The following is a 27,710-nucleotide window of genomic DNA, read 5'->3' on the forward strand; positions in this document are numbered from 1 at the left end:
CTGGAGTCCAAGAATCAATCAAACCTTGTACATCCGAAACTGTGTGGGGGTATATCCAACTTGTGTTTGGATTTGTGGAATTGGGTGGAATTAGAATCCAGTTCTATCAAAATTCTTTGACAATTTTGTTTTTTTGTTTTTCGATGAAATTGGGATTCGAATTCCGGCGACCCATCACAGTATAACCAAGCTGGGTCCCCTATAGCATCACGAACCAAGCTGGGTCGACGAGCTTCAATTCAAAGGCGTCAAGATCTGAGAGAGCACTCAAACAAACAAAAAAGGCCCTCCGTTTTGCTTCTTCGCCGTCCATTGATCCGTCCGGCCGATTCTGGTAGCTGCGTCAGTGCTGAAAAGTAAACCCTATCTTGGCCGAGAGGTCTCAGGTTCGAACCCCAAGCGGAGGGGCTATCTCCTCAAAGATTTCTTCATGGGTTCTCCTTCTTCGCCCTTTTCCCTTCCCTCCCTCCTACTCGTGGCCTTCCTCGTTTCTTGCTTCCCCTCCTCCGCGGATTCGAGAGGAGGCGAGCGGATCTACGGCTTAGCAGGTGCGCGTTTGAAGAACCCAAATTTCCTTGTAATTTTTTCGTGTTTTAATGCGCATTTTACGTGCAATTTCTGGATATTGGAAGTTATGATTGGCGGGTGTTTTGATGCGTCTGCTTACGAGTAAAACATTGTGATCAGTTGCATCTTGAATCGCATACGGTGTTCACGGTTTCCTCGATAACCGGGTGATCTCAATTTCCATTCTAGCATCTTGTACCAATAGTTACATGGGTGCATCATGTTTTCCACGCATACGCAAACAAGCACATGCACAACTTTGGGAAAATTTCATTCACTTCATATTTATGATTATGTTGTTTCGGGAAATTTGCAGGATTCACGAATCATAGCTATGCTCCTTTTGCCCGGCATTTGCTTGTTGATGAGGCGAATCAACCTGTGGAAGTGTATCTAGCTGTAGTATCATTAACTGGTTTGCTTTTATTGGGCCAGAAGTGTATGCATAGAGACTGTTGTTTGTTCTACTATTAGGGCTGGGAAATGAGACGAGGAGTTCGTGCCTCAACTCATAAAGAGCTCGTTCGAACTCGCGAAATAGGCTGCCAGGCCGAACACGAACAACAAGTGTTTGGCTTGGTTTGGCTCGGCTCGTTAGTTAGTAATAAATATATTTCAAATATATTTTATGTCATAGAGTATAGATGTTGAAGTGTTTGGCTTTCAAGCAATAAGCTTAGAGTTCAAATCCTAATTATAGTTTTGAAATTGTATTTATTTTGTAAATCAGCCAGTTCGAGCTTGGCTCAGTAGGTTTAGAGTCCAAATTCTATCATTTTCAGCTTTGAAAAAATGTACCTTTTTTTTTTATAAATGAGCCAGCTTTAGCTCAGCTCGTTTAGCTCGGGCTTGCCATGAGCTCAGGCTCAGGTTAGCTCAGCTCAGCACAAGGATGAGCCAAGCTTGAACGCCCTGTTGGTTCGTTCATCTCTTTTTTTACCAGCCCTATCCACTATTGATTGTTGTATGGGAAAAAACATCCATGGAACCTTTGGACTCAAAGTTCATAAAACCTTCAGCACTAAGAACTTTTTTGAATACTATTGTTAAGTTCTTTTACTAAGTCTTGCCAGATCACTGTGAAATCGATCAATTATGATCTGTTCACTATCTGATTTTCGCTGAGAAAGCCCATCACTTTTGGACAAATGACTGTCTTCAACAACCTCACTGAAAGAAAGTTTTCTAAGGTTTGGTTGGGTCTCTTTGACATGCACAAAGCTTTGCAAGGATTTTCTAGTCCTTGTAAGACAGATCGAACCAGGGATGCAAACGGTTTTGATTCTGAACAGTTAGATACATAGAGATTCGGATCAGAATTGGATTGGGAACAACCAAAAATTACATAACCTTCATCTTGGATCAGACCCATTTGCATCCCTAGATCGAACTGATGAAATAAACGGAGGCAAACTCCAAGTGTTGAATGTGTATCTGGGTTTACCCAGTTTGCACTTTGGGTTCACATGCTAATTCCCTAGTCTTTCACTGAGTTATGATTCTATGTTCTTTTTTCCCCCCCCCTATCCGAGAAATAAGTCATGATCCTATATTAAGAAGGTTTTATCCATAATGATGTCTGGATGATATGTGAATTAGAACTCTTTAACCCTATCACAGAAAAGATGTCACTCATGGATATATGACCAACTTTGAGCTGGAGAAAGCCATGAAGGGATTTACTCATAAGTGTGCTAATATTTCAAGGATATACAGGTAATTTTCCTTTTTATGAACATTTGTCTAAGCATATTGCCTTAAAAGATGAAACTATGTATGAACTATGCATGTATAGCTTTGCAAGCACATTTCTCATAGCATACAACTTTTTGGTCTAATCACTTGGTATCCTTTTAGGACTAGTTAACTTGTGTTGATTATTTTGCATTTAAGTTTAATTCTTTGTAATTTCTGAGAACTTATTTGAACGTTTTGTTCATCTAGCGTCTTATCTTGCTAACTGAGGTTTGTGTCTCTTCGAGGGATGGTGGCAACTGTTTAGCATCGGGAACAGTGTGAAGGGAATTCCATTGGTAATATTTATCACTCATTTATTACTACGTACATGTTGATCTTAGAGCTTTTGTTTGGTATTTTTGTTGTTTTTTGATCTGAAAATGAGAAAGATCACTGTTATTATTTATAGATTTAGATCGTTTTGTTATTTTTTGATACTGCTAATGTGTCCTTCACAGTTCTTGTATCTTGTTTAGCTAATTGGGGCCAGGGTGAGAATTTTGTAGGTTTCTATGGTTCCCAATGAAGTGGATACATTATCTATTATGATTTCTGTTATTAATCACAGGAGATTGGTGCCTTGTCAGTTGCTTTTCCCTGGCTAATCTTAATTACAATTTTTTCTCATGTCACTTTATGGATACAGCAGGAGAAAAGTTGCATCTGCACCTCTATGCAATACTGTTTCTTATCTTTAGCAATTGAGTTACCCCTAGAACTATCTTCCTTCCACTACAAGCAACATGGTGCATATATATAAAATTTTGTTATAGTTAATGGCTAACTATCCCTCGTTTCTGCTTGTAGTGGGTGCTAGAAATTTCTGATAAGCCTGGACAAGAAGAGCCAGAGCCTGCATTTAAGGTGAGTTTGCATTCATGTGGTTTATGTTTAATGAGCTTGCAAATCATGGTATATGCCATGTTTGAGGAGGACCATGTTCAGATCAGTGATCCTAAATGGCTAATTGCTCTTTCGTCTGTTAGAAAGTGAGTTGGAATACATTGGGTTCAATAATGAACCCATACATATGCACGTGAAGTGCAAATATACCCATTAAAGGGAAACAACACAAGCACATAATGTGCTAACCCATAAAACCCATAAAAAGGGAAAAATATGACATAAAGTCATAAGTTGCATATCATTGAAGAAACAATGGACAAGGGGTAAAAACCCCATTACAATGGAGCATAAGCTCCCTCAAGAAGTAAGAAAATACAAAGGGGAGAGCCCCTATTTATAAGCAAGAAAAGGAGCCACAAAGGGGGCTCCCAAGAGAGTCGTTGGGAGCCCCCAACGGTCACATATGTGACCGTTGGAGGCTCCCCAACGACTCTTTGGGGAGCCTCCCTATGTGGCACAACAGCCGAAAATTAAAAAGGAAAAAAGGAAGAAAAATAAAAAATAAAAATGGAAAATTACAAGCAATATTCCAAAGTGGAATATGCGCAAAACAGGAATTTACAGAAATACCCTTTTGGGTGAATAAAGAATATATATTTATATTCATATATATATAGATATACATATACATATATATATATGTATATGTATCTATATATATATGAATATAAATATATACGAGATTACAAATGACGATAATACATATTTTAACATCCCCCCTCAAACTTTGCGGGGAAAAAACCCGAAAGTTTGGAAAATCAAAGGGAAGTCTTGAGACGAAGTCCAATTCTTCAAAAGTCTTTAAGAAAAAACTCCATCTTCATGACAGTTTGAGCTAGGTCTTCAAGTCCAATTCCCCATCGATCGAATCCATGATGCATCTAATGTTCCACATCTTTAGCGATCCTGTAGAGAATCAACAAAGAAACAAGTAAAACATATCTTTGCACTTTTACTCAAATGGACCATTTCTAACTAGCATAATTATGGCTGACCTATGTTAGAAATTATGCAAATTATGCAGAAATGACACTTAAAGTTTCAAAATCATACATTATGTTAAAACAAACTGAGCGGAAGCAAATTATGCAAAAATAAATTGTAAGAATGCATAATGCATTCATAAGGTCCATCATTGGACAAATATAACCCCATAATGGGGAATAACAAAGTGATCCACAAAGGGATACCACAAGAAGCCTATGAAGAGGCATAAAATACCTATGCTTTATTGAATGAGAGCCCAAAAAAGGCCATAAAGAGCATATGCATATTATCATTAAATGAATTAATACTCAAAGAACTCATTAATGATCATGCTTCAAACATGTAATGAAGTCCCAAACAAGAGAAACGAAGTCTCCAAGCATACTTTAGGTAAAATAAACCCAAGAGTTCACAAGGTTTTAAAATCATTTATGAAAATCATACTTAATTGACAAAATCCACATTTTGCATATAAGGGTGGCAAAAACCATAAGCACTTAATATATAGATTAAATGCTAAGAAATCAACTTATATCCATATCAAAAAATATGAGTTACTTGAAAAACATAAGTCATGAATGAAATTTTGCAAATTTCAACAATAGTTTATCCATTACAAACAACTTCCTCATTAGTCCTCCAAAACCCATAAATCAAGTGTATAAGCTACTAGATCAAGAATATAAAGCCATTAAAGGCCAAAGACACACACAAAGGTGTGTAAAAGAACCTCATGTCTACATATAATAATACTTGAAATAAGTGCATCTACGACAAGAACAAGAGAATACATGCCAACATGGACTAAAAAGTATCTCTTGTCTACGTAAAAAATACACTTAAAACCAAGTATGTTTAGCTACTAGAACAAGAGTAATAAGCCAACCATGGGCTAAAACACAATGCATATCTTGTCTACATAAGATGACACTTGAAATGAGTGAAATAAGCCAACCATGGGCATACATCTAAGCGACTAGAACAAGGACACAAACGCCAACATAGGCTAAAAATCACACACCATGGTGTGAATCAACGTGCCTTGTCTACATATAAAAACACTCAAGTCAAGTGTGTTCAGCTACTAGACCAAGAGAGCAAAAGCCAACAAAGGGCTAAAAACACACGAAGGTGTAATAAAATTCTTGTCTACATATGATGACACTTAGATAATGGGCATAAAAGGAAAAGACTTTTAAGGCAATAAACTTGTAATGAAAATAAACCTTGAATGAAACAATATTCCTTTTTAAAAAAGAATACTCATAATAACATTTTGGAATAAATGCAAGTAAAACGTATCTTCAACAAGATACTACAACCGATAAAATAATATTCTTTAGAACAAATGTGTGAACATACACACCAAGAACACTTGTGAAAAAACACAAGAACACATGTGCACAACGAGCACAACATACGGAATCACAAATGTGCAAATGCACTCATAAGATTCATAAACAAATAAAAGGTTGGGCTATAATCCCAAAACATCTTGATTTTAAATGTACCTTAAAACATTTAAGGTTTCAAATACCATATGTCCATCACATTTACATAGAAGCATCCATAATATCAATGGCACAAGAGAAAAAATGAGTGTCACACTCATAATTAGAGATCAAATAACAAATCATTTTAGAGTCCCAAGGTGCCCATAACTCACCTTAACAACCATCTATAATATGGAAGGTGGACAATCTAAAAATGATACAACACGAGGTGCCCATAACTCACCTCGACAAACATCTCTAATATAACAATACTAAGGCCAAATAAATGATGCATTAAATAACATGTGATGGACAAACATAAATGCCACAAAAGGGCAATAAACACATAAGGAATCATTTTCCAAATAAAAGTTTTTACAAAGAGGACCGATTAACAAATTGAATCAAAGGTCCAATATAATCCATCAAAACAATTTTGCATAAACACGAATTATGCTTAATCTTCAAAAGAAGTCTTGTACACCAAAAAAGGCTTACTATGCAACATAACATGAAATATTAAGCAACATCATGTGTATGAACCGATTTGGAACAAACAAGCCTTAACTATGAAAGACATAAGGTGCAATTAAACGGTGAAGTTGGTGAAGTTCAAAAAATAACAAACTTAGGCCAATATAGGCATTCATAAAGATGGTGAAGTTCGAAAAACTTATGAAATCTACTATTGCAACTTAAAAATGATAAACAATCATGAAATCTTCATAAAAGAGTATATACTCACAAGAAGATAATAAGGACCGAAAGGCTCCTTAAGGAGAGTTTGAACAAAAAACATATACAACTCCCAAAGAAGGAGAAAACTCCATTAAAGTGGAAGAAATCCCAACAAAATAGATTCATTAACAAAACCTTATGATAAATAAGATTGTACTATGGCTTAAATAAAAAGTAAACATTTATTGAGGAAAAATTTAACACTCTTAAGTTTTATCAAAAAACATGACTTAATAGATTATTACCTACTCCTAATGAAATAAGTACACAATAAACATTAGTGAAGACCATAACTTTTGTAATGAAATATGCGGAAAAGCAAAAGAGTGCATTAAGCACTTACAACATTCACTAATGAACAAACAAAAGGGCAAACACCAAAACCCACAAGAGACAATCACAACATATAAATGTCTCTTATTGAAAAGAGAGAGAACTCTCTAAATGTTGAAGATGGAAAGAAAATCACCATATTCCATAAGATCATTTTAAAACTTAATTCAACCGGTATTATATATAAAAAAAACTTTCTTAATTAAATGTTGCTCATATAAAACGGACACATAATATGGAATTTTTCATATATGCCAAACATTTTTCAAAAAACTATATTTCACAAGCATTTTAATCTTAACATACCTTTCTTTAAAGACTAAACATTCATATGAAGATATTTTCATAAACAAGGTTAGGTTTAAAATGTAAATTCAAAGTTCCAACAGTCATAAATTTTTACCGACCTATTAAAGCAAGTTTTGAGCAATCATATATCTAATTTTTCGCCAAACAAGTTATCATTTAAAGTTTTTCAAAGAAAAACATACGAAAACGATTCAATGGAGTAGCAAGTAACTCAAAAAAGACATAATGACAAAAAGCACACATAAAGAAAAGAACATATTACATTCTTCATACAATACTCAAAGAAATAGAATGCATACCGAATAACTATAAGAAAGACAATAGAGAGAAACGAATACTTCACCATTTTTCTTTAACAAATTCTTGAATACCACGCTTCCCGATGCACCAAAGAGCAACTCGATCTCAACCTTGCTCTGATACCATGTTAGAAAGTGAGTTGGAATACATTGGGTTCAATAATGAACCCATACATATGCACGTGAAGTGCAAATATACCCATTAAAGGGAAACAACACAAGCACATAATGTGCTAACCCATAAAACCCATAAAAAGGGAAAAATATGACATAAAGTCATAAGTTGCATATCATTGAAGAAACAATGGACAAGGGGTAAAAACCCCATTACAATGGAGCATAAGCTCCCTCAAGAAGTAAGAAAATACAAAGGGGAGAGCCCCTATTTATAAGCAAGAAAAGGAGCCACAAAGGGGGCTCCCAAGAGAGTCGTTGGGAGCCCCCAACGGTCACATATGTGACCGTTGGAGGCTCCCCAACGACTCTTTGGGGAGCCTCCCTATGTGGCACAACAGCCAAAAATTAAAAAGGAAAAAAGGAAGAAAAATAAAAAATAAAAAATAAAAATGGAAAATTACAAGCAATATTCCAAAGTGGAATATGCGCAAAACAGGAATTTACAGAAATACCCTTTTGGGTGAATAAAGAATATATATTTATATTCATATATATATAGATATACATATACATATATATATGTATATGTATCTATATATATATGAATATAAATATATACGAGATTACAAATGACGATAATACATATTTTAACATCGTCCTCTTTGAATTTGACCACGAATGTGTAATCTTTAATGTTGCATAGCCTTCTTCTTACGCTATAAAAATCTTTTATTGATCCTTCTAACTAAATCTAGTTGACCAAATGACATTTAAATGTATGTACAGTTTGTTGGGAACGTGCATGGTGATGAACCTGTTGGTCGTGAATTGCTGTTACTGTTGGCAAATTGGTTGTGTGATAATTACAGGAAGGATCCCTTGGTAATTTTGCCTCAGACTGTTATTTTAACTTTCAGATGGTCTTAAATTTGGCTGCCTATGCATGTGAGTTTTGATCTTTTCTGTTTCCCAAGATATAGGTATGCATGTTTTTTACAATCTGCATGTGCACTATTAGTTTTTATTACCATTGATCCTTGTGATATGGTCATTTTGTTTCATTGGGTCAGACAGACTCTGCTGGTACAATATGGTTCAATAAGTCTTACATATATATCCTTTAAGCAAAGCCTATCTGAACAATTCCGAGGTCTATTGAGTATCAAGTGAGCTTGCCTTTTAATTTGGCCTGTTATACCGATACAACAAGAATCAAGTTTGTGTAACTTTGACACTGGGAAATGTTTCAGAGTTAGCTTTCACTGAAATAAACAACGATTAGATGTCAATGTCCATTTTAGCTGGTTGTTCTTGGATTTTAATGCCATGTGGCTCTCCTGTCATTTTGAACACTTGCAGTCAGTTGTATTTGTTGTTTTCTTTGCTGTTTGTTTTTAAAGTGCATTTATCACACTGTCTGTCCAACCTCAGGAACTGCATCACAGTTTGAAACACATTATAATACTGGCAGGTGGATAAATGGAGACTAGATGATATAATGTGTATAGGTTCTAACAGGATAGGATGTCTTTAATTTGTTTCTCTTTATGCTTGCATTTCCTTTCTTCTGTGTGACTTCTTGTTACATGTTTTGCGTAGCCTTTAATGTTCTTAATAAAAAAATTCCTTCTCACTCTCTCTCTCAAAAAAAAAAAAGAAAGAAAAAAGAAAAATCACATTAGGTCTATACATATTTCTGGGCTCTGTACTTTGGGCAACAAACCCACCCATGACCTGATGTTGACCGTTGAGTGTACTAGAGTTCTTTTTCAAGCAATCCTACTCCGGCGTATAAGTGTCTTTGGGCCTTGCGGACCCTGGGCTGCGCCAGCCAACCTGTGTCCTGAAACCAGTGACCATGCCGACTGTTGGTTTTCTATATCCAGATTCCGCTATTTGTTTAAATAGCTGTGATCTTGACTCTGATAATTTTGGGTTAAGCCCCAACCCCTCGCCCCCCCTCTCTCTCTCTGCATGTGTGTGTGCACGTGGGTGGGTGGAGGTGTGTGTGCTTGTGCCTATGTGTGTGTGTGGTGGTGGTGGGGGGGGGGGTCACCTCTTGTGTAGCTTGTGATGCTGGTGATCAGTTATCATTTTTTTACAGTGTTCATTATTGCTGCTGAATGCAAAAACCAATAATTTTCATTTTTCTGTTGAGTTTTGTGCTTATATGTGAAGTTTTCAGGCAAAAAATGTGAGTGTGATCTGTCATTTTCTTTTATAATTATATTGTCTCCTTTAGTTACAAATATTGTAAGCATAGCTTTCACTAGGCATGATTGGCATAGGGAACAACGTTGTTATTTGCTCATGCTTTACTTTTTTCAAGTGACTTCCTCTTTCAATGAACTGATTCGGTTCAATTTTCCTTTTTACTTTCCCTAGGCATCTTTAATCATCAAAAACGTCCATCTTCACTTACTACCAACAATGAATCCTGATGGATTTTCTTTGAGGAGACGTGGTAATGCAAACAACGTTGATTTAAATCGAGATTTTCCTGATCAAGTATGTGTTTTTTTTGTTGTACATTTGAATATGATTGTATATTTTTCTCAAAGAATGTTATGCTCCTTGGTTTTGGTTGTAGGATGTGAACTTCCGTTTTTTCCTTGATTTTGTTTATCTTGGGTGTAGCCTGTATTTTTGCTTAACATTAGAAATATGTTCAGTTTTTTCCTCAGAATAATGATGAGGGTTCAAGGCAACCTGAAACAAAGGCAATAATGGATTGGATGAAGGAGAGACAATTTACTGCATCTGCCAGTTTGCATGGGGTAATATTGCTCGCTGTTTTTAAGAATAGAAGTGGTTGTTTAGTAGAAAGCATGACTCCTTTTGTATTCTTTCTGTTCTTTTCCCTTTTTTTTTCCTTGAAAAAGAAAAATGTTAACTGAAATCTACTTTGCGTGTCCCTATATCTTGTAATTCATTTCAGAATTCTACTAAGTCTAAAGGGTTTGGACCCCTACATGTTGTCTGCTGTCTCAAATATCATTGAAACATAAGTAGGTATCATATATTCATCAATACAACAAATCTCATAAATATTTAAGATTTTGTGAAACAACAAATCTCAAAAATATTTACATATTTGTGGAAAATCCTCTGATTCAAATTGGTCATGACGTTATTGTAATGAAGTAAGCAGAATTAGATATAGAGAATGCTAAAGCATACCCAATGTCCTATAAAGGATAACCACAAGAGTAATAGCAATGAACAAGTCCACAAGGGACAAATACAAAAGCCAACCAAGAGCTTACAAATAAAAAGAGAATCTTATTGAGCAATAAGGCTTGGAAAAGCCTCTTTACGATGGGGTGAACACCCTTATTAATACAGCTGAAAAAGGGGAGAGCTGAAAATGGAGACAACATTGGGGGGCTCAACTAGGAGTCGTTGGGACCTCCAATGCAATACACTAATTAAAATAAAAAAGAAAAAGAAATAAAGAAAAAGAAAACATTAAAAAAATAAATGACAATACTGCCCCTATTGGGCAGATTTACAGAAATACCCATTATCGGGTATGAAGTAACACACACACACACACACACATATATATATATATATATATATATATATATATATATATATATATATATATATATATATATATAATGTACATATGTTTTAACACCCTCCCTCAAGCTTTACGGGGCGATGACTGAAAGCTTGTTAAGTAGAAAGATAAAGCGAGGAGCAACAAGAGCTTTTGTGAAGAAGTCCACCAACTGGTACTCGGATGTAACGTATGGTAATGTGATAGTCTCTCTTAGATATTCATCACGTACATAGTGACAGTCCATCTTAATGTGTTTAGTACGCTCGTGGAAAGTGTGGTTGCTTGCAATATAAATGGTGCTTTTATTGTCACAACACATCTTCGAAGGTGTAGAGATGACTATGCTCATATCACTAAGAAGGCTGCGAAGCCATACGAGCTCCATGGTTGTAGTAGCCATTGTACGATATTCAACTTTTGTTGAGGACAAATATACTTTGTACTGCTTCTTGCATCTCTAAGAAATCATAGTCACCTAAAAACATACAGAAACCAGTAGTTGGGACTCTATCATTGGGATTTCCTCCTCAATCAGCATCAGTATAAGTAATTAAATCAAGTGACGAAGATGAGGAAAGAAAAACTCTCTTGGTTATAGTGTTTTTAATGTATCTGATGATTCTTAAGATTGTACTCATGTGCACCGTTGTGGGTGCATGTTGAAACTGATTGACTGAATGAACCGCATAAGCAATGTCTGGTCGAGTGATAGATAATTATGTCAGGGTAATTCCCTGCTTATCACTTCCAGTGATAATCATATTATCTACGTAAAGCAGGAGAATAACCGCCAAAGACCCTGTACTTTTCACAAAAAGAGCAGTATCAGTATAGTAAGACCGAAAACCCAAACATGTCATTACATTGCTAAATCTATCATGCCAAGCTTTTGGGGCTTGTTTTAATCCATATAAAGCTTTGTTAAGTTTAAGAGTTTTATTATTACCAATACATACCCCTGACGGAGGATCCATGTAAACCTCTTCATTTAGTTCACCATTTAAAAATACATTTTTAACATCTAATTGATAAATAGGCCATTTTTTAATAGAAGCAACAACAATAAGGGTCCTAACACTGATCATTCTAGCAACCAGGGCGAAGGTTTCTTCATAATCAATATCGTATTCTTGAGAGTATCCTTTAGCTATTAACCTAGCTTTGTAGCATTTTAAGGACCCATCGCTCTTAGTTTTGACTTTATAGACCCATTTGCATCCTATAGATTTTTTTCCCACAGGTAATAAAGTTATTTTTCAAGTTTTTGCTTTTTCAAGAGCACTAAGTTCTAAGCTCATGACTTCAACCCATTGGGGAAAATTCTTAGCCTCATTATAGTGGGATGGTTCATGGAATGAGTGTAACACAATTAGGCATGTCCTATATTTTGGTGTTAGTGAATCATAAGAAACAAACCTGTCAGGGGGATTGGAGATACGACCCGATCTTTTAAGTGAAGTTTCCTCTATGCTAGAATCCTGGAAGTATTTTTCTAATGCATTCATGGGAACTTGTTGACCACGCCGAGTATAGGTTTGAATTGGTCTACTATCAATGATATCATTTTCATTTTCAATATTGTTCAAAGGAGTGTCCTCTTGGTCATTCACGACATTTTCATTAGGAATCACTTCTTCTTGAGGAAGAAGACCAAACAAGAAGGCATATTCGCTTTCATTAACGTCTTTAGTTTTTTTAAAACCATTTTCATTTTCCAAAAAGGTTACATCTTTTGATACATGTAGTTTGTTATTTTTGGAGTCGAAGAATTTAAATCCTTTTTTATTTTCTCCATAACCTAAGAATACACATTCAATAACTTTTGGTGATAATTTATCTCTTTTATGTGAAAGAACAAAACATTTACAACAAAAAATTCTTAACCTATTGAAATCGGGTATTCTTTCAAATAGTTTTTCATAGGGAGATATATTTTGCAAAGATGATGATATCATTCTATTTATCAAATAAATTGATGTTAGAGCGGCTTCGGTCCAATTTTTTTTTGAAATAAGAAGAGTTCCAGTAGTTTCCAAAATATGTCTATGTTTTCTTTTGGCTGAACCATTTTGTTGAGGAGTTCAAGGACAAGATTTTTGATGGCAAATGCCATTAGTTTCTAGATAATTTTGAAACTCTTTTGACAAGTATTCTCCACCCGAATCGGACCTAAGGATAAAGATATTACTTGAGAATTGATTTTTGACAATCATATGAAATTTTTTAAAGAATGAGAAGACATCAGATTTTAAGTTAAGAAAATAAATTCATACATATCTAGTAAAGTCATCAATAAAAGTAACATAATATGAATATCCCCTTTTTGATATGACAGGAGAAGCCCCCCATACATCCGAATGAACTAATTCAAAAGGCCTCTTAGACAGAAAAGTTCTGTTTGGAAAATGAGTGAATTTCCTTTTTCCAAAAATACAATCCTTACAAACAAAATTTTTCTCATTACAATTTTTTTCCACAGGGAAAAGAATACATTTTTGAGAAACTTGGATGTCCAAGTCTTTTGTGCCAATTCTCAAATTTTTTATCTTGGACATAATTACAAAAAGAGTTGGTGGGGAGTTTCAAGTAGTTCATGTAATAGAGATCCCCCCTCCTATGGCCTTGCCCAATCTGCTTCCTGGACCGGAGATGCTGCACAGAGCAATCCTTATTTGAGAAGGAGATTTCACATCCATGATTACAAATTTGAGAAACGGAGAGAAGATTTAAATTTAGTTATGAAACAACTCTAACACTTGGCACAAATTTTTTTTTAAGAGAGCTTAATGTTCCAATACTTTTGATTTGTAAGGATGTTTCATCGACAGTTGAAACATAGAAGGTTTTTGAATTAGAACATAAGTCGGATAGCCCATTTTCAACCGGTGTCATATGAAAAGAATCTCCTGAGTCAAGGATCCAAGAAGACATATTTGGAGGAGAGGAAGAGGCAATGACGACACCAGATGTAGATGGAGATTTGAGTAGAATTTGAAGCGCCTCCGATAGTTGAGCAAGAGAAAATGAATCTTTTCCTTTGGTTAAATCTTCCTTCCTTGGAGTGGTTTCTTCAACAGAAACAACTCTAGGTTTGGGAGCTTCATTTATCTTGGGGCAATTTGGTCTACTGTGCCTCGGCTCTTGACAATGATGGCATATGATCTTCTTATAGTTATCATTATAGCCATTTTGCCTCCCAAAATGTGGAGGCTTGTAGGTCTTAACATGGTTGCCAGGCTTGGACACGGCTAAGACTTCATTTCTTCCTTTTATTGTGCTAAAACGGGTTTCTTCTTGACATATTTTGGCAACCACATTTTCTAGGGGAAGAGGCTTAGATTTATGGAGGAGAGAAGATCTAACTTGCTCGTAATCGGGCCTAAGCCCATGTAAAAATTGAAAAAAGTGTTCTTTTTCCATTTGTTCTCTTCTAAGCTCTACATCTTCACTAGTCACCCACTTGGGTTCTAGGAGAGAGACCTCATCCCATAAGGGACTAAGATAGCTAAAGTAGTCACTGACACACATGTTCCCTTGCTTAATGGTATGAATATTTTTTTGAAGAAGGAATTGTCTAGCGAGGTCTTTTTGTGTGTACGTACCTTTCATGAAGAACCATGCCTTGTTAGCTTTACGAAATTTGGCAATATTTGCACAAATTTTCAACTCCACATTGTTTATAAACCATGCAAGTATTTTTGCATGTTTACGCTCTCAATCCTTAATCTTGGATTGATATTCTTCAATCGCCTTGATTCACGCACCTCCTTCCAAAGCCTTTTCTTGATCTCCTTTTATTTTGGTAAGTTGAAGTTGAGGTTCCAGAACAGTGCCCATCACATAACCCTAAAGCTTTTTGCCTTTGAGGTTGTTCTCCATAGCGGATGCTCATACTAAATAGTTTGAACCATCTATCTTTTGTTCACCCTCCACTCTCCATGGTGCTTAAGAGAGAGGAGCAAGAAGAGAGAAACATGTACTAAAATAAGCAGAATTAGATATAGAGAATGCTAAAGCATACCCAATGTCCTACAAAGGACAACCACAAGAGTAATAGCAATCAACAAGTCCACTAGGGGCAAATACAAAAGCCAACCAAGAGCTTACAAATAAAAAGAGAATGTTATTGAGCAATAGGGCTTGGACAAGCCTGCATTACAATGGGGTGAACACCCTTATTTATACAGCCGAAAAAAGGAGAGAGAGAGCTAAAAAAGGAAACAGCATTGGGGGGCTCAACTAGGAGTCGTTGGGCCCCCAACGGTCATATTAATGACTGTTGGGGGTCCCAAACGACTCTTAGTTGGGACCCCCAATACAATACACTAATTAAAATAAAAAAGAAAAAGAAATAAAGAAAAAGAAAACAGTAAAAAAATAAATAACAATACTGCCCCTATTGGGCAGATTTACAGAAATACCCATTATCGGGTATGAAGTAACATATATATATACATATATATATATATATATATATATATATATATATATATATATATATATATATATATATATATATATATATATATATATATGTGTGTGTGTGTGTGTGTGTGTGTGTACTTAAGCACGTGTTTTAACAGTTATTGCCATAATTAGGGTGCCAAGAGGTTTGCCCAACATGACCTGGATCCAAATAAGTGGATATGGGCAAAGAAAGGAAGACCCAAATAATATTTGTGTCATGCTCAGGTCTATCGAATTGACTGTTGGATCAGGTTTGAACTGTGATTTTGTTGATTTTCTTATCCAATGAGACTGGATCAGACTTGACTGATATGAGCTTGTATGTATTTTTTGTTGGGAAACGTGGTAGGCCAAGATCGATAAATAACCTATAGAACTCAATAAAATATCAATAACATTGATTTGTTTGAATAACATGTCATTAAAAAATAATTAAAATAATTATTTAATTTAAATAATACATATTACTAAAATAGCAAGGGACTCAAATGTTCGATCTTCATGCATTGGAACGACACACCGTAGGTAATACAAACATCTTAGCCATGTTTCATTGAAGATGTATGTACGATTGTTGATATGTATGGGAAAACTAATCATATGATAATATATTTATTATTTTTAAACCTTACCAAAGTTCATCATAATTCCAAATATCAATAGCAGTCCAATAAGACAACTTGACTTTCATGTAACTCGTAAAAAAAAAATTGCTAAGACAAGTCACAAGATGTTGCACGTACACAAGACATAGATGGGTTTGTCATGGCTGATAGCCATGGGAGCATGCTGGTGTGAGTTTTGGAAAACGCTTTTTAAAATAATATTTTTAATGAAAACAAGTGTGAAAACCAGACACCAAAAATATAAAAACCGGCTCGCATGAGTGGTGGAGTCCGGGTCGATCTCAGGGAACGAAAAATACTTGTATTCAAATACACAAGCTAAACTACTCTTTATTGTCAAAATAAAAAAATTTAATTAACTAATTAACTAGCTAAAGAAGTGCTGCCCTACGCAGAGGGCTTAAATAGAAGAATAATAAATGGTTTTATTACAGACCCAATTAATAAAATAAACCCTAATCTAAGACTAAAAGAAAGGTCTTCGGTGCTTGAGTCTTTGTGTCCCTTTCTTTGAATTAATTTGCTTCCCTTTTGTCCTTCCCTCTTTAGGTAATGCTTGTTTTCTTGAACTTTTGATTTTCTGAAGGCACTTCTGAGGGCTTGAGGGGACCTCAGAGGGTACTTTTAGGGCACGAAAAGGGCTCTACCGCACCCTCCAAATGCCTCCCTGCAAAACACAAAAACAAAACACGCAACAGAAACAAGAAGTCTATGAGAAAATCCCAGGTAAATATGAAGAAAAATCACAAAAACAGAAATTAAAGCATGAACTAACTAAACACTAAATGACAAAATAGCAAAACTCACTAACACTCAAGAACTAAATTGTAACAAGTATAGCCTAACTTGTAACAAACTAAATAATAGCTAAACACTTGTAACAAATATAACCCTATAAATCGAATGATTGATTTTGATTTTTTTTTTGAAACAAGGGAAACCTGGACAGTATTAACCGATGTTATTAAAAACGCGCCTCAAGGCACAAAAAGCGCGCCTCGCCTCAAGGCGAGGGCCTTTGTGCCTTGAGGTGCAGGCTTGAGGCGTAAATGCACAGAGGCGTACGCCTCGAGGCGAGGCGCGCCTCAGGGTGAGGCACACACGCCACATGATTATGGTCAAATGAGGGTCAAAGCCCTCATTTGACCATAATTAAAATCTTGCCCCCGACCCTAACGAGGGTCGGGGGCCCTACATAATCTCTCGCAGCCCCTCTCTTTCTCGTCTCTCACAATCTCTCCCTCTCTCACAACCCCTTTCCCATTTCTCACAGTCTCTCTCTCTCCCTCTTTCTCGCAGCCCCTCTCCCTCTCTCTCGCAGTCCCTCTCTAGCGTCTCTCCCTTATCGGCCTCCTCCTCGCCGGAAGTAGCTGCGACGCTGGAAGTAGCCATACCCCAGGTAACCCGACCCCCTTCATTCTTTTTCCTTCGTGTCTGCCTCCCTCTCTTGAATCTCTGTAGCAGGCAGGGGCACGGCCCCTGCCGTGCGATTTATTCCGGCAGGCAGGGTGTGAAGAATCCTTGCAAACAATCAAGTTTTCAAATAACTTGATACTTCAAATACTCAATACACAAAATAAATGCACAGTGTTTATAAGCTTTACACCACAAAAGAAGTGCAATAAATGCATAGTGTTTATAAGCTTTACACCAAAGAAAGTGCAATAAATGCACAGTGTTTACAAGCTTAAGGAGACAACTCCTTACTCTAATAATTCATACAATGGGCTCACGTAGCCTTATTTATAAGCAAACTTAAGAGACTTTGGGCTATTCCCAACAGCTCTTATTAGAGACGTTGGGAATCAGCCCAACGTCTATATTTTTAACACTGTGTACACAGTCAATGGCTGACTGTTGTACACTGTACACAGTCAGCTACTGACTGTGTACAAAACATTATATAAAATAAACAAAAATAAGAAATAAAAAAAACTACAAAAATAAAAAAATAAAAAGGAGGAATTACAATCATATTCAAAAACATGAATATGCGTAAAATGTAGAAATGACTAAAATACCCCTACAGCCAATACAATAAATAAATATATATTTTATATATACAAGTAGATGAATACATATACATATATGAAATATATATATGTATATGTATCTTCTTTTATATATATAAAATATATATAGAAAATACATTGTCTTATAAATTACAATTTAACACCCCCCTCAAACTTAGGGCAAGATGACCGAAAGTTTGCCAAGGAGGAAATTGAACCGCGGAGCACACAAAGCTTTGATGAAGAAATTTGCCAACTGATATTCTGAAGTTACATATGGAAGATCTATAACTCCTTTCAGATACGCTTCCCGAACATAATGACAATCCATCTCAATGTGTTTAGTCCGCTCATGAAAAGTATGATTTTTGGCAATATATATTGCACTCTTGTTATCACAGCATAGCTTGGTGGGCCCTGTTATTGAGATCCCCATGTCTTCTAATAACTGATGAATTCATACAATTTCCATGGTAGTAGTCGCCATGACACGATATTCAGCTTCTGTTGAGGATAAAGACACTTTTTGCTGCTTCTTACATCTCCATGAAATCAGCGAGTCTCCTAAAAACACACAAAAACCAGTGGTGGAGTGACGGTTATTTGGGTCACCTCCCTAGTCAGAGTCAGTATAAGCAATTAATTTTAATTCAGAAGAAGAGGATAAGAATACTCCCTTATTTAGTGTGCCTTTTATGTATCTTACGACTCGCAAGATGGCACTGATGTGAACTGATGTAGGCACATGCTGAAACTGACTTGTAGTATGGACTGCATGGGATATATCTGGTCTGGTAATACTCAGATACATCAATGATCCTACAAGCTTTTTGTAGGGTGTAGGATCCGAAAGGGGAACCCCATCATCAATTTTCATTTTGCCCCTACTACTGCAGGAGTTTCACAAAGCTTCTCATCTGTAATACCTGACCTGTCAATGATCTCAGAAGCAAGCTTAGTTTGAGATAAGAAATATCCTCTAAGGGAGTGTGCTACTTCAATCCCCAAAAAATAACTTAGAAAACCCAAATCAAACATTTCAAATTTAGCTTTCAAGATAGATTTTATACTCTTAACTCCGTTAGAATCACTCCCGGTGATGAGCATGTCATCAACATATAATAATAAAATCACAATCCCTGCATTGGATTTTTTAACAAATAGAGCAATGTCAGTAAAGCAAGAGGAAAATCCATTTTCAATCATTACAGAGTTAAACCTATCATACCAAGCCTTGGGGGCTTGTTTTAGACCATAAAGTGCTTTTTGAAGACGAAACACTTTTCCCTTAGGAGTCTCAATTCCAGGTGAAGCATTCATATAAACTTCTTCGTTTAAATCGCCATTTAAAAAAGCATTTTTAACATCCATTTGATAGATGTTCCACTTGTTGATAGAAGCAACGGTTATAAGACATCGGACAGTGACCATACGAGCTACAAGAGCAAAAGTTTCTTCATAGTCAATACCATACTCTTGACTATATCCTTTTGCAACCAAACGAGCTTTATATCTTTCAAGGGATCCATCACTTTTAGTCTTTACTTTGAAAACCCATCTGCACCCTATTGTTTTCTTACCTTTAGGAAGATTTTGAAACTCCCAAGTTTTGGCTTTTCTCAGAGCCTCAAGTTCATTGTCCATTGCACTAATCCATTCAGGGCACTTTCGTGCTTCTTCAAAATTTCTAGGTTCTATATAAGTGAATGACACTAAGGCAAACCCTATATTTAGGTGAAAAAGAGTCATAGGAAATGAACCTAGAAGGAGTTTTTTACTTTCGGTTCTACGAGGGATCACTTCGCTCTGAGGAGTACTTGGACTAGCATCATCATATCTTTCAAGAGCACTTCTAAAGTTGTTTCGATCTCTATGAGTATAGGTGATAGGGTCTCTAGGTAATCCTTCATCAATATGTTGATGTGATGAAGGGAGCAAGGGGATGTTTTCCTCAGTTTCAAATTCATTTGAGTTACTTTGATCTGACTCATCATCACTAGTATCATCGTCTTTATTCAGTAAATCAAATAGAAAAGAATAATCCACGTTTTCATTATGAGATTCACAACATTCGAATCCACTAAGATTTTCCAAAAAACTCACATTTCTGGAAACATACAGTTTATCACTTTTGACATCATAACAATGAAAACCCTTTTGGGTTTCAGAATAGCCAAGAAAGGCACAAGGAATGGCCTTAGGAGAAAGTTTGTCATTCTTATCAGTAAGAACAAAACATTTACACCCAAAGACCCCTAACCTGCTATAATCAGGTTCCTTTTCGTATAATTTTTCAAAGGAAGAAATTTTGCTTAAATTTTTCGATGGAAGTCTGTTTATGAGATAGACAAAGGTAAGGGCTGCCTCAGCCCAAAGATTCTTTGGAATGTTTTGTGAAATGAGTAAAGTCCTAGTTGTTTCAATGATGTGCCTATGCTTTCGTTCGGCTAGCCCATTTTGTTGGGGGGTTTTCGGACAAGATTTTTGGTGAAGAATACCAAAATTTTCAAGATAACTTTTGAATTCATTTGAGAGGTATTCTCCTCCAGAGTCGGACCTAAGGATTTTTAGGCATCCATTGAATTGATTTGAAATCATCATATGAAAGCTTTTAAAAGTTGAAAAAACTTCATGTTTATGTTTAAGAAAATAAATCCAACAAAACCTAGTGTAGTCATCCACAAAAATCACATAGTATGAAAATCCTCCCTTTGACATCACAGGAGCCGGACCCCATACATCGGAATGGACAATTTCAAATGATTTTGTTGTAAACATGGATCTTTGAGGAAAAGGCAAACATTTCATTTTTCCAAGAATACATTCATTACATAGAAAATCGCTTTTACAAAGATGTTTAATAAAAGGCAGATAGGAGATTTTAACAATATTGGGATGACTCAATCTCTTATGGCATACATGAATATCTTTGTTTTGAAAAACATTACAAAATTGACTCTTGGGAACTTGAAGAAAATCAACGTAGTAGAGGTCTCCTCTTCTAGAGCCTTTCCCAATCAATCTCCCGGACTGACGATCCTGTATCCAACATTTATTAGAAGAGAATTTTATATCGCAACCATGGTCCGAGAGTTGGGAGACGAAAAGAAGATTTAAATTAAGTTTTGGGATAAGACGAATTTTTGGAACAAAGAAGTTTTGTCTTTCAAAATTGCCTATTCCTTTAATCTCAAGAGGTGTTCCATCCGCGGTTGAGACAAAGGATGAAATTTTTTTTTTAGAAAAATTTGAAAGAGAGCAAGTACTAGGGGTCATGTGAAAGGATGCCCCGGAATCTAAAAGCCAAGATGTCTTACCGGGGGAAGAAGATGACATGGCGGCTCCGGAAATGCCTCCCTTGAGAAGAGGTTGCAATGCCTCTACGATTTGTTGAAGGGAAAGAGACTCACTTGATGATGAAGGTCGTTCTTCTGCTTGGGATGCCATAGCCGTTACAATTAATTTCTTCCATTTAGGACACATAGGTTTGATATGTCCTGGTTCTTTACAAAAGTGGCAATTCAATTTGCTAGTCTCTTTTTCCATACCGATCATTTCCTCCTTGACCTTGGTTCTTGAAATGAGGAGGTCTATAGGTCTTCACGTTATTCTCCGGTCTTGACACGGCATTAACCATTTCACTATCTTCTTGAGTAGAAGAGGTAACAAGAATGCTAGGATTATTCTTGCTAATCCCCATACGGGTTTCTTCACCACTTAGCTTGGTGATTACATCTTCAAGTGAGGGAGATGTAAAAGCGGAGAGAAGAGAGGACAGAACTTGTTCAAATTCGGGTCTAAGTCCATTTAGAAAATTGAAGAACCGGTCTTCCTCAAGTTGTTTGTGCCTTAATTCGATTGCTTCTCCACTCCATTTTGGTTCAAGGATGGCAAACTCGTCCCAAATAGAGGATAATTCGGCAAAGTACTCCTGAATGGTCATTTCATTTTGTTGGAGGGTCAAAGCCCTCTTTTGGAGAAAGTACTTGTGAGATAAGTCTCTTGAAGTGTACATTTTCTCAAGATACAACCAAACTTCGGAAGCTTTTTTAAATTTGATGATATTGGCGTTTATCTTGGTCTCAACGGATGAAAAAATCCAAGATAAGATCTTGAAGTTCTTCATTTTCCAATCATCATGTTTTTTAGAATATTCCTTAAGAGCCTTTTGTCTTTTATCCCCTTCAAGGATCTTAATATCCCCTTCTTCAATGATGGTGATTTTGGGTTCCGGATCCGGTATTGATCCATGAATGTAACCCTAAAGCCCCTTTCCTTTAATACGGGCTTCCATATTACCGGCCCAAACATGATAGTTTGAGCCATTAAGCTTAAACCCAAGAGAGAAATGGGAGTCTTTTTCGCCCATTAGAGAGGAAAGAAGACAAGAAATAATACGTACCTAAAGTATTTTTCGCGTCTTTCTTGATAAAAGAGGCTTCTAAAATATTGCCCGAAGAAGATGATCCACTTCGATCTCAAAAAGCTTGAAGGCATGCTTTTCGAGGTATTCAAATGGAGGAGAATCACAATTCTTCTTCTTCAACGAGGCTCTGATACCATGTGAAGAATCCTTGCAAACAATCACGTTTTCAAATAACTTGATACTTCAAATACTCAATACACAAAATAAATGCACAGTGTTTATAAGCTTTACACCACAAAAGAAGTGCAATAAATGCACAGTGTTTATAAGCTTTACACCAAAGAAAGTGCAATAAATTCACAGTGTTTACAAGCTTAAGGAGACAACTCCTTACTCTAATAATTCATACAATGGGCTCACGTAGCCTTGTTTATAAGCAAACTTAAGAGACGTTGGGCTATTCCCAACAGCTCTTATTAGAGACGTTGGGAATCAGCCCAACGTCTATATTTTTAACACTGTGTACACAGTCAATGGCTGACTGTTGTACACTGTACACAGTCAGCCACTGACTGTGTACAAAAACATTATATATATATATATAAAAAAATAAGAAATGAAAAAAACTACAAAAATAAAAAAATAAAAAGGAAGAATTACAATCATATTCAAAAACATGAATATGCGTAAAATGTAGAAATGACTAAAATACCCCTACAGCCAATACAATAAAGAAATATATATTTTATATATACAAGTAGATGAATACATATACATATATGAAATATATATATGTATATGTATCTTCTTTTATATATATAAAATATATATAGAAAATACATTGTCTTATAAATTACAATTTAACACAGGGCCCATGGCTCCTGCCGATTGTGGTCCCTGTCAGGTAGGGGCCTTGGCCTCTGCTATATATGATTTCCGTTAGGCAGGGGCCAAGGCCCGTGCCATATATTGTTTCAGGCAGGCAGGGGCTCGGCCCCTGCCATCTATTGGTTAAAGTAGGCAGGGGCCAAGCCCTTGCCTGCTTTTTGTTTCTAGCAGGGGCCATAGAATGGCAAGGCCATTCTATGATTCAGTCAGGCAAGGGCCGATGCCCTTGTGATGCAGGGCAGGCGGTACCAGTACCATGTGACCCTGGCACGACCAGGGAACCTGACCCACCAGTTGGAATGGACGATCGGACTCAGCAGCAGGGTCCAGCCCCAGGTGAGTTGACTCGATGCAGGAAGATAACGCACACCTACTCCAGAAAAGGGAAGACCCGACTCAGCACCGATCCAGTCTCGAATTGAAGCCTTCTCGGGTCCGGGTCCGGGTCCGGGTCCGGACCCGGATCCAATGACCATCTTTAAAAAGCACGACTTAGGGCTGCGTGAGGCAGTCTTTGGAGAATAACTACAACTTCTTTTCTTTTCTCAGCAGCCTCACTTTCTTTCCCTGTCATTTTTGCTCTTTTCTTTCATTACTGTTCGTTGTTTACCATTTCCTTCAATTTGTTTATCAGCAACCTGTCATAGACATTGGTATTTAATAAAATAAGCCCAGCATCACCATCTGGGTGAGTTCTTTATTGTTTTTAAAGTTTGTTCAGCCTACGATTGTACCAGTCGTGCCTTTCCAGCTTCCATCAAGCTCACGCGAGGGTTGGAGATCGCCTCCAGCAACTGCGTCTTCGCTGCCTTTGTAGCAGCCAGTTGACGGCTGCATCAACTTGGTATCAGAGCACATGCATCCTCCGTCAGCAGCCGCATGGCTCAAGAGACGAGGGACGACCCGGCACGCGGCAAGGAACGAGAAGAAGTCGTTACCGAGGACCCAATGATGCGCATGATGGAGATGATGACAAAGATGCAAGAGAATATGCTGCGCCTGAACAGAGAGATGGCTGGAATCACAAAGAGGATGGATGGGATTGACTGTCGACTCGTCGCCATCGAATCGACCGCAGGATCGAACCCAGCGACAACCCAACCAGTGGATACCACTGTGGGCGACGCTGGTATCCTCACGGCTGCAATGAACGACCCAGCCCAAGTGGGTCCTCAGCCTGCGGTAACTCAGGAGGGTTTTGGGGAAGGCCTGCGCCGGACTGTCTGTCGAGAGGCGCGTCAGCAAGGTACGCCCCCCCTGAACTCTGGTGCGACTGCGATGCAGCCGACCCCGGGGCCTTTTGGAGATCCTCCCCTCACTGGCGCAAACCCGCAGGCCTGACATCGACCCACGCACCTGGGAATGCAGGCTGGACCTGGCCTGCATGACCCGGGTTTGACGCCGACTCAGGCAGTGGGTGTGCCAGCGTCAGCTCGTGCAGGGAGGGGTCTGTCAACCCTCCCGACACCCGCGCGCGGGGTTGTGGTTGCCGGCAGCTCGAAGACTAAGGGGACCGATCCCCTGTGGTCCGGACCTGAACCCTCAGGGACCGGTCAGGAGATTATTTTATTCGGGTCCGGACCCGATTACTGAGGACCACCCTTTGGGTTCTCAGGAGCGGGTCCGGGTCTGACAGGCCCATACCCAGCCTACCCAGTTGGGTTTGGTTCGCAGTTCGCTCCGAATCCGACCCAACCCGTGATGTTTGAATCCCAAAATGGATCCCATACCGACCCGAACTTGTATCGGACCCGGACGGAACTCCAGCTTGATCTTGAGCCGGGTCAAAACCAGACACATACTCATATGGACCGTGGATCGAGTTCGAACAAAACCTTTTATCCCCACAACTCGATCCCCGATCCGACCTACCCAAATCTGGGTCCGACGAGTAGTTTAGGATTAGGCCCGAACCATCCCAGTCCTCCCCCAACCCAACTAGATACCCGAACTCTAACCAACCCAGTAACCCCTTCCCGATCCAACACCCAGTACCTCGCCCGACCCTACACCCTTATCCTAACCCAAACCCTTACTACCCTTTTCCTACCCACTTAGAGCCAGAGACCCAACCCAACCCCCCACCTTTAGTAGGACCCCCTTACATATCAGTGCCACAGCGACAGCCACCGGCGGCGCCCGCCCACGGGCAAACCCGGCCGCGACAATTTCAGCAGGGAGCTGCGCGACCTGAGCGTCGACTACCCCTCGGTGGAGTCCGTCAGCACCAACATCCAGGCGAGCAGTACCACATAGAGGACGATGAAGCAGCGTGGGACGACGACGCGTTCTGGAGCGAGTATCCTGCAGGAATGGTGGAGGCTCGACAACAGAGAGCAGTGGAGCATCCCTTCACTTATGGGGTGAAACTGGACCTTCCGGAGTTTGCAGGACGGTTCGACGCAGAGCAGTTCTTCGACTGGTCCTATGCCGTGCAGTTTTTCTTTGACTACCACACCGTAGCAGAACACCGTTGTGTCTCTTTAGCGTCTACTCGGTTGAGAGGGTTAGCACTGACATGGTGGGTGGAGCTACAACGATCGAGGGAGCGACAGGGGCTAGGGCGTGTACAGTCGTGGGAGGAGATGCAAAGACTGATGCAATCAAAATTCGTGCCTTCGGATCACGCTGAGAGAGCCTACAAGGAGTATCTAACCCTGTGTCAGGGCACTCGTACTGTGGCGGAGTACACTGCCGAGTTCCATCGTCTTTCTCTACGAGTGCAGATCGAGGAAACTGCCCGCCAACAGGTCACGAGGTACATCTCTGGTCTCCGTCCTGTTATTTCTGACGACTTTAGTTGTATCACGGTTGAGACATTAGATCAGGCCAGTAGTTATGCCATGAATGTCGAGGAAAAGTTGAAACGGAGGCAGGAATATAGGACCTCCCGTAGTGAACAGTCCAGTCGACCCAAGTCGAGTTTTCCAACCAGGGGAGCGAGCTCCCCTAGGAAGGAGGACTCAAAGTTTACCCCTAGAGCAGAATTTAGCAAACCTGATCCGTCCGGACCCACATTCAATACTCGATCTAAAACCAAACCTAGTGAGTCTACCATCCGATGTTTTAGGTGTCTGGAGCTAGGGCATGTCACGTCTAGGTGCCCCACTGTGGGCAAAAACACCCATCTTGTCGAAGGTATTGTGGAGTCAGCATCCGAGAGTGAGTCCTTGGTCGAGGATGAGGATGAGAGGGAAGTCATAGAGTTCGACGGCAATGTCGACAATCTATTATCCATCCGTCATGTCTTGACCGCACCCCGTGAGTCGACCCCTGCCGAATGGCTACGGAACAACATCTTTAGAACCCGATGCAACTGTGAGGGTCACGCATGTGATGTTATTATCGACACCGGTGCTTGTGAGAACATGGTGTCCGAGAGTGTTGTGTCTACCTTGAATTTGAGAACTGAGAAACTGTCTCACCCCTACAAGATGGCGTGGTTCAAGAAAGGAAACGAGGTTCCCATCACCCAGCGTTGTTTAGTCCGATTCTCCATGGGGGAGCACTACCACGACGAGGTGTGGTGTGATGTAGCCCCTATGAGTGCGTGTCACATCCTGTTGGGACGTCCTTGGCAGTTTGATCGCAAAACCATTCATGATGGCCGTAGGAACACGTACTCGTTCATCTTTAAAGGTCATAAGATAATCCTTCTCCCCATCAAGGAGGCGGGGTTTCCCACGGTAGATAAGCCTGAGCGAGTTCCCCGGCTGGCCGGACTATCCTACCGGTCTTTCTTGAACAAATGTCAGGAGGATGGTTATTGTTATGCTGTGGTGGCTAAACCCTCAGTGAATACGTTGTTACCAGTTTCTACGGACATCAAACCCCTTATTGAAGAGTTTAGCGACATTATGCTGGATGACCTTCCAGATGGTCTTCCTTCCATGCGGGTTGTGCAGCATGCTATTGATTTTGTGCCAGGGTCGAGTCTCCCCAATCTCCCCGCGTATCGTATGAACCCCTCCGAGCATGCCGAGTTGTTAAGGCAGGTCCAAGAGTTACTGCAAAAGGGCTTTATTCGTGAAAGTGTGAGCCCTTGCGTGGTACCCGCCTTGCTCACCCCTAAGAAAGATGAGTCCATGCGCATGTGTGTGGATAGTCGAGCCATAAACCGCATAACTGTCAAATACCGTTTTCTCATCCCTCGTTTGGATGATATGTTTGATATGTTGGCTGGTGCTTCCATTTTCTCCAAAATCGATTTAAAAAGTGGGTATCACCAGATTCGTATCCGAGAGGAGGATGAGTGAAAGACGGCATTCAAGACCCGTGATGGGTTGTATGAGTGGTT

At 38.7% G+C, this 27,710-nt stretch overlaps 1 protein-coding gene across 2 annotated transcripts in view; it reads left to right on the plus strand.

Annotated features, from left to right (window-relative positions):
- The first annotated feature begins 283 nt into the window (after nt 1-283).
- SOL1 (carboxypeptidase D) overlaps nt 284-27,710 on the plus strand; it is a 65,207-nt gene continuing 37,780 nt past the window's right edge. For both annotated transcript variants that reach the window (XM_089990192.1, XM_089990193.1), the window contains exons 1-8: nt 284-548; nt 884-956; nt 2,188-2,283; nt 2,570-2,600; nt 3,112-3,168; nt 8,273-8,368; nt 9,872-9,994; nt 10,159-10,263. In XM_089990192.1, coding sequence (XP_089846318.1) covers nt 431-548; nt 884-956; nt 2,188-2,283; nt 2,570-2,600; nt 3,112-3,168; nt 8,273-8,368; nt 9,872-9,994; nt 10,159-10,263 — 699 coding nt within the window. In that variant the 5' untranslated portion in view covers nt 284-430. The remainder of the gene's footprint in view (nt 549-883; nt 957-2,187; nt 2,284-2,569; nt 2,601-3,111; nt 3,169-8,272; nt 8,369-9,871; nt 9,995-10,158; nt 10,264-27,710) is intronic.

The sequence above is a fragment of the Nuphar pumila genome, chromosome 15 (genome assembly GCF_984573655.1).
Source record: "Nuphar pumila chromosome 15, dmNupPumi1.hap1.1, whole genome shotgun sequence".
Lineage (NCBI taxonomy): Eukaryota > Viridiplantae > Streptophyta > Magnoliopsida > Nymphaeales > Nymphaeaceae > Nuphar > Nuphar pumila.